The 9,506-nt window shown below is 18.8% G+C and overlaps 1 protein-coding gene across 1 annotated transcript; it reads left to right on the top strand.

The window, feature by feature from the left end:
- Window positions 1-125: 125 nt before the first annotated feature.
- Window positions 126-7,811, top strand: SRAE_2000142100 (Yurt gamma; the record flags this gene model as incomplete). The annotated part of the gene is made up of 5 exons (XM_024652372.1): window positions 126-160; window positions 5,733-5,754; window positions 5,822-6,070; window positions 6,128-7,537; window positions 7,728-7,811. 5 exons carry the CDS (start codon window positions 126-128, stop codon window positions 7,809-7,811), a joined length of 1,800 nt encoding a protein of 599 aa, XP_024505955.1.
- Window positions 7,812-9,506: the final 1,695 nt, after the last annotated feature.

The following is a 9,506-nucleotide window of genomic DNA, read 5'->3' as shown; positions in this document are numbered from 1 at the left end:
TAATATATTCCTATAAATCATCTTGCATTCTTGTGGTTCATCATCACAAAATTGAACTTGATAATTAATAAAGCAAAATTTATATGATATATAGTGTCTTTTCTTTTATTGTCATATCATATAAAATGACAGCCACAGGCAATCAAAAATTTGATAAATTGTAAGAATTAAGAAACACATTATTTATTCTAATTTTAATATATAACTTATTTTGTTTATATATATTGCACAATGATATTATTAGTATAATTACCTATAATATTAATGTAATAATATATGTTCAAATTAAATCAAAATATATTTGATATACATATATATATATATATTCATAGATCTTTTGACAATTGAACAATAAAAATAAAATATTTAAGATATACAATAAAATATTTCTTTATCAGAAGGTTAATTAAGATAAAGAAAATATCAAAGATTGTCTATTTAAAATATTTAACTATAACAAATGTACTGTTTCGTTATTTGATGATTTAAAAAATAATAATAATAAAAATCTCATTAAAAACAATCATTTAGATCATCTAAGAATTATTAAATGTTAACATAAATCATTTGAATTTCATTTACTTATTTTTTCCTCATCAAAATCTTAAATAACAATATAAAATTATGTTTATTTCAATGGATAAGATATTATAGATTCACTTTTATAAATTAACATCTGTTTAAAATATGTAATAAGAACATTAAAAATGACTTATTTTACAACATTTTTTTTCTTTATCTTTTCTAACATTGTAAAAGAAAAAAAATAAATAAATAAATAAACTTTTTTTTTTTTTACAATCATATAAGATAACATTGACAAAACGGTTTTCAAATAACATCATAATCCTTTTGTTTATTTTATTATATTTGATTGCGCAACAAATATCTTCCCTGACATTTTCATGATCCGAGATGTTATAAGTCAATAATACAGGATGACTTTTTATTGCATAACTGAACTAGATTTAGTATATCTTTAATATGTTATTTAAAGAAAAAAGAGATTCTAATTGGAGGATCAAGTTCCAGAAAAAAGGTGAAGATAAATATTTACATAATATTATAAAATCATTATTTCAAGATTAATTTATTGGATCAAAACTTTGTTTAATTATTAATTGTAAAAAAGCTTCAAATTGTAGAATATATTTGTTAAAGATGGTGTTAATGTTTTTCATACTGTGATTGACATCTGATGACATTCTAAATATATATATATATATTAGGTATCCTTCTGTAAAGCAATATTATAGTATATATATCAATCATATATCTTCACCTATTTTTATTTTCTATCACTTTTTTTTTCCTATTTTTAATTAATTTTTTAAAAAGATGCCTATTCATGTATATTAAAATTACCATTAACATTTTTAAAATTTTATTTCTCTTTAAAAATATATATACATATATATATATATATTTATTTTAAAACATTCTTTTAATTCAAAATTAAAATGAATTAGATTGAAAAAGAGTTTACATATTTTAATTTTAACCTTGATACCTCCTTATCTGTTTAACATCATAATTATCACCAAATAGTCTTGTAATAAACAATACTACAATAATGTATTAATATAGTTCTAAAATCATAATCCCCCTATTGGACTATATTTAGGTAAAGAAATTGCGCCATATCAAGTTAAAGTAAACCAGAAAGATGAAATGATGATCCTTTTATTGACAAATTTAGTAGTTATATATTTCCTCTCCTTCTTTTCTTTTTTAATCTATCATACCTCTACCGGCACCAGATTTTTTCATTAAAGTGCTACTTAATAACTTCTTACAAATAACTTTTCTTTTTTTTATGTTTCCTTAATAAGAAAGCCGCATTTTAAAATAAGTTGTGAAATCTGGCGTAATATTAAGTATAAATAAAAGATTTTAATATAATGATTTATCTTTCATTCCTGTTTAATGAAGTGTTGTTTACTTTTATTTAATATAAGGCATATAGTAACACTTGAGGAACAGAAAGTTTCATATTTTAGCATAATTATATCCATAATACTTTTTTTTCTTTCTTTTCACTTTTATTATTGATAGATAGATTTAAATGTTACATATCTTTTTTACAAGGTATATTTTTTTTACCTCCTATCTATAGACAATTTTTTTTTTTAATTATCTAATTAATACTTTAAGGTGTATTATAACATTTAATAATACTAATTATAACTTCAATCTATAGTTGGTTCTTAGAAGAAAATCTAACAATCTCATATATATTTTTTTTTTGTCAATAGATTATAGGATAATTATTAAATAGAGAAGACACTGTTTATTATATTATTTTATGATGGAAATTGTTTTGATTTAAAACATCTGTCATAAAAGTTATAATTTTATTTCAATTTAATTATTAATACTTTTATATTTCATTAGAATGATGTTCCATCCCCAGAATGTTACTATTTTGAGTAATTTAAATTAAAGTAAGACCTTTTTTTTTAAATTATATGAATTGTGGACAGATGTTTATTATTACAATAGGTGACCGGAAACAACTGTATGATAGTTAACTTTTATAACCTTTTATAGCATTCATTCATTAAATATATATCAATCTGATTATATGTATTATAAAAAGTATTCATTTTGTTTACCTAAAAATAATATGAAAAAAAAAAATATGATATAATCTTTTTATAAGAAATAATCATTCACTATTTTATAATATAATCCTAAGTATATATTAATACTATTAATAAAAAAAATTTATTTTTTGTACTTTTTTATATTATTTATAAACAAAATAGTTCATTCTTATCAAATCAGGTAAAATATATTGATATTTTATATCAAATATTATAATATTTACTTTTTTTTTCTTCTTTTATCATCATTTTTTCTTTGTACATAACTTTCATTCTTTCGTTTTAAATAATTCATACAAAAATTTTTAAACATTAATTTTAATGATTTTTATATTATTATACATAATTAATCATAATTTTTTTTTTATTTTTGTAAATCTCTTCTACTTAGTATTTTATTAGTTTTAAAAGATAAACACATATACAATATTCTTTTTACAAAATTGTATACTTCTTCAAAATTGTAGTTAAAAGTTTAAGTATTTCTTTATTTATTTACTTTAACCAAACAATTGAAAAGCACTTAAAATAAGTTTACTTTATTATTTATTTTTATTTATCATAAAATGAATGTTCTTATAAAATGAGTATTTGATGGTATATTAAAAATAATCTGTTAATCTTAAACTCCAGATAAATTATACTTCTTTTTTTTATTATAAATATTCATAATATATTTAGTAATAAAAATGATTAGTAAATCTTTTATGGATTAAATAAGGATAAAGAAAAAGATTTCTACCGATAATGGTTTATTTAAAACTCCTGCTGTTGTAAATTTATTTCTGTAGCAATAATTGTTGTAATATGGTTAACATTATGTTTTTTTTTTATTATTTTATTTGATTCACTCTTTATTACCCCGACAAATGATGTTTACTGTTTTTCTTTTGATCTTAATAATATTTAAGGATAAGATTTTAATTTAATTGTAATTTGAAACATCTAATAAGGGTATAATTAAACATCTACCTGTCATTTGTATATCTATCTTTACTAGTAGAAAACAATAAAATAAGAAAATGATAGATAAAATTTATGAAGTGTTTTTGTTATAAGCAAATTGTATTGATAAGATTACCTTTTATATATTTATTTACCAAACTTTTCTCATCTCTTATCTAATTTTATCTATATTTACACTGATATGGATAAATAAAATGATTTGTATAAAATTTTATTTAAACCTATCATTTAATTAAAGATTTTTTTTTTAATATTTTTATTATTATTTTAAAACTATAAAATATTTTAATTTATATATACTATAAAAATATATATATATTTTTATAATGCTTACAATATATTATAATATTTATATATTGTTAAGATGTATATTTAATATATAAAATTTTATTACACAATTATATATACATAAATCTTTTTCAATGAAAATTTTATAATCTACCATTTCTAAAATTTTCTTTTCTCCATAACTGTTAATTTCTAATGTATTTAAGTATCTTTTTTATACATATATATATAAATATTCTTGTAGAAAAGTCTCTTCATAAAATGTTCAAGTTTATATTTATTAAACAACAATAACATTTACTTTCTTTTCTATTTAATTTGTATTCTTTTAATATGTATATTTATATATCGCGTTTTATTTATTCAAGCATGTATTTTCTACTTTTTTATATCATAATTTATAATAACAAAAAAAAAGTAGTACATAATGATAAACCCGGTTTTTGATATATAAACTATTTATAATTTTTTTTTTTTAACTTTTCATTTTGATTTTCTTTTATAGAGGTAATCCTTAAAGTAAATATAAATCATTTGATTTTATTTTTTAAATATTTCATATTTAGTAGGAGGTTTTTTTATTTTTATTTTTAAATAATTTTATTAGTCATTAAATTTTTAAAATTTTTTATCATAATTTTATATTATGGATAAGTTTTTTTTTTGTATAAATGATATTTACATTGAATTAAGATGTATTAAAAATTTTTAAATTATTGACCTTTTATTATGATTATTATCATTCCATTTTTATAACAAATAAAAATTATAATCTTTATATAGATAAAAGAAATATTTTATATAAATTTTTGTCTAAATATATTTATTATTATTATTTTTTTTATTATAAAACATTGTCATTAATTTCTTACCTCATTTTGATTGGCCTTTTAGTAGTAATTATTTTATTTGTATTTATAATTATAGAGTAATTTTAATAATATTTCTACATATTTGTATTACTTTTTCTTATATAAAATATCTTACTAATTTGTACCTCTTTTATCTTACATCTTTAATCTTTTCCAATTAAAACCACTTTATCTTTAACATCATATTATTTAGTAATAATTATAATTTTTAAAAGTATTTCCTTCCAGTAATAATATTTTTATATTCATTATTTAATAATTATCTTCAAAGATAGATAGAAAGAAAAGACAATTATTTGTAAGAGAGAATAATATAGAAAAATCGTGAAGAAATGTAAAAAATTTTTAATCTATCATTAATAATTAGATTTATCAAATTCTTTTACAAAAATTTAAAAAGAAACATTTTTATATTATAATTCTAATTATATTTAAGTTTTTATCATTTAATATTTTTATATATTATTGTAGAAAAAGATATCACATTAAGTTTTGACCTCGAACATTATGAATATATATATGTATATTTTAACTTAACATATCCCTATTTGACCCTTCTGTGCCACTTCTAAAAACCTTCAATTAATTTATTATTTCTGTTATGATTTGCCGTGACAGACACCCTCTGTTTTAGGTATTGTTCATTCACACAATAACAGAATCACATAAAAGAGGGCTTAATTCATTTATAAGAGGGTGCTTTATGAGTACTTATTATCATATAATCAATGGATTTTTTTTTTGAAATATATTTATTTTATCATAATCATATCATTAATATCTATATCATATCTTATTCTACTTCAATTAATAAAATAAATATTATTCATTACAACTATTTTTTTTTTTTTGTAAAGATATTAATCTATATTTTATTTTTTTTTTAATTTCAGGTTATATTATTATTTATTATTAATATCATAAATAAACAAAAAATAAATAAATAAGAATACAATTTTTTTTTCTTTATAAAGATATTCATATTTTGACATAAAATAAGTATTATTAAAAAATTATATAAGGTAAATATATATATTTATATATATTTTTTTTTGTAATAAAAATTATTTAATAATGTATATTTTATAGATGACTGGTGGTTTTTTTCGAACACTAAGTCAACGGTTAACAAATAGAAAAGGAAATAATGAGGTAAATAATGGTTCTAGTAAAATATTAAGTCAACCTTCAAATTTTTCTCAAGATAAGGTAATAAATGATAGAAAAAAATTTCAAAAAAGTGGTTATGAAATTATGGAGAAAAAATTTGATAAAAAGAAAGAAATTTTATGTACTATTTCTTTGTTAGATGGGACAGTTCTTGATTTTATAATTAATGTATGTTTTTATTGTCTTCATTTTTTTTTTATAATATATTTTTTATTTTATTTTTAGAAGAAATCTGATGGCAAAGAATTGTATGATCTTGTATATTATTCATTAGATTTAGAGGAAAAAGACTATTTTGGTTTATGTTATAAAGATCATTCTGGTGTTCAGATATGGTTAGATCCATTAAAAAAAATAAATAAACAAGTTGATGAGAATCAATCAAAATTTAAATTTGATTTTCGAGTAAAATTTTTTTCCTCTGATCCATCACATTTAAGAGAAGAACTTACAAAATATCAATTTTTTTTACAATTAAAAAATGATATTGAAAAAGGAAAATTAGAATGTGATAAACAAACAGCAATAGATTTAGCAGCTTATTGTTTACAATCAGAGTGTGGTGATTATGATCCATATAAACATAGTCCAGCATTTGTATCAGAATTTAGATTTTACCCAAAACAAGATGAAGAAATGGAAATTGCTATTTTAGAAAGATATAAAAGATGTAGGGGACAGACACCAGCTCAGGCTGAGATGAATTATTTAAATAGAGCAAAAGAACTTCAGATGTATGGTGTTGATAGGCATATTGTTCAAGGAAAAGATGGTAATAATTATAAATTAGGATTAACACCAACTGGAATGTTAGTTGCTGATGGTGAACAAATGATAGGTTTTTTTCGTTGGGAATGTATGCAAAAATTAGATTTTAAAAATAAAAAAATATCATTAGTTGTGGAGGATGATGATGGTACAGGAAAGAAGGATCGTATTCAATTACATACTTTTGTTTTCAATTTAACATCACATAAAGCATGTAAACATTTATGGAAATGTGCTATTGAATATCATACTTTTTATAGATTAAAATTTCATAAAACTAGTAAAGGACCAAAAACACAATTATTTCGCCTTGGAAGTACATTTAAATATCGTGGAAGAACTGAGTATGAGAATGTCCATCGTGAAACTGGAAGATTATCTAGAAGATGTACCTCAACATTTGAAAGAAAACCATCACAACGCCAACCACCAAGACAATCATATTTTAATAATAAAATAGAAAAAGATGATATAAAAACAAAAAATGGTTCTTCAAATGATGTTTTACCAAATTTGATTGAAGAAAATGTTAATCTTGATGTAACATCATTTATCAATAAATTAAATTCCGGTTCACCAATATCAAATGCTTCATCTGGTTATATTAGTTCTCATAATTTAAGTCAATCATTAACTCATTTAAATTCAACCATACAAAAACAAAAAATATTAATGGAAAAAAATGATGAGATAGGAGAAAATGAAGATATAGGAATAAGGAATAATTCAAGTACTCGTCAATTTAAAAGTACATATGATTTGATAAATGAAACTCCTCACATAACAAGAATAGAAATAAATAATTGTGAAACACCAAAAAAACAAAGCCAACCAATTTATCAAAAAGAATTTTCTAGTTCAGGCATTGTAAGTTAATGTATGCGTGTATCTTTTTTTTTGTCTTTTTATCATAATATGGTTTAATGAATTTTATTTTATTTATCATGCTTCAACTATGTCTCTAATTTGTCTTGCTAAAAAATAACTAACGCATATTTTTTTTACTACTAATAAGAAGATTATACTATATTTTAATAATTTATTTTCTTCCTTTAAGTCATCAAGTTATCTTAAAATAAATTATAATACAGATGGAAATAGAAGGATATCAACACAATCAAAAATAGTTACAAATTTATGATACATTAAAAATAAAGAATGTTTACAGTGTTAAAAAAAATTGAACTTTATTGTAGATTAATGAATGGAAAGAAATAAATGATTAATGATTAGTTGTTAAATAGAATGATGATAGAGGCAAAAGGTTAAACTTTACTACATTTATCATAAAAAAAATAACATTTTGTAAGATAAATATTGGTGATAATTATACCATCTTTTATGATGATTTATTTTTTTTTCAAAAAAAAAAAGAAATTTCAAGCTTTACTTGTATAAAATAATTTTTTTTTTATTATTATCATTATTATAAATAAAAAATTTTTTGGATTATTGAATTTTTTTTATAATATTATTAAAATCATTCTGCCATTTAAAATGCATACATATTATACATATATATATTCATTTAATAACATTCATCCATAAATTTCAATACACAATTTCTACAATTCTTAGTATTATTTTTTTGATTAAAGTTATATTTTTAAAAAAGGAATTAAAAAGACATAACATTAAATAGTAAATTGTTTTTATTTTTTTTCTTCTTATAAACACCATAAACTTTTCTTTCAAATTATAACAAAAAAAAAAAGAATATTATATAATAAAATGTTTTATTTTTTTGCAATATTTTTTATAGTTGGAATATTATATTTAATTTTGAGAAAAATAAGAAAAAAAAGTATTATTAATTTATTCACATTAAAAAAAAGGTAGTTTTCTTTAAATGTTTTGATCATACCTTTTATGTTAAATTATATAATAAATATTCAATTAAAGTATTATATTATTTTCTCACATTTATACATTTTCTAAAGTTAAGAAAAAATCCATTATCATATATATATATTTATACATATTATAAATATATCATTTTTAAATATTATATTACTTTTGAAAACTTTATATGATTTCAAATGTATAATTACTTCCTGCACCCATTTTACCCCTTTTTTACATTAACAAATTTTTATCATATTCTTTTATTTTTTAAATATTAATAAGAATATCATTAATTATTTAAAGGTATTATAAAAGCATATAATGTATATATTATTAAATAATCAAATAATTTATAAAATAATAATATATAATATAAATTAATCAAATTTATTAGTTAAAAAAAAATTACATAATGATCTTTTATATTTATTAATTAAAATTAAAAATATATATCTATTATTTTAATAGTTTTTTATCAATTATATTCTTTAAGATGACTTATAAATAATTTTTAATTATATTATTGTTTTTAATAGAAAAAATGAAAAAAAAAAATTATTATTTCATATATTTTTATCTGAATTAGTTATCATTTTAAAGGAGTTACAAATATTACAATAACAATATTGTTTAACAGCAAATTTTATTTAATTTAATTTTTTTTTTTACAAATTAGTTTCCATTTTTACTAATAAATTTTCAAAATATGTTTTGTCTTAAATTATTTTACCAATAACCATCATACCAGTTGTGTTTTGTCAAAGAAAAAAAATTTTTTTACCAAAAATGTCTATATTAACTATCTTTAATGATAATTTAAAGCCTTTTAAAGAGAAAATATAGATAAATTTATTATTCCATTACTGTATTATAAAGATGATTAGATATATATATATATTTTTTTTCTTCATTTATTGAAACAAAAATAATTTCATTTTACTAATGTCTTCTTAATATAATTTTTTATATACTTGAATTTCCTAGAAAAATA

This window comes from Strongyloides ratti (genome assembly GCF_001040885.1).
Source record: "Strongyloides ratti genome assembly S_ratti_ED321, chromosome : 2".
NCBI classification, from domain to species: Eukaryota; Metazoa; Nematoda; class Chromadorea; order Rhabditida; family Strongyloididae; genus Strongyloides; species Strongyloides ratti.
Note: the sequence above shows the minus strand (reverse complement) of the source record. Positions and strands in the feature narration are given on the sequence as shown.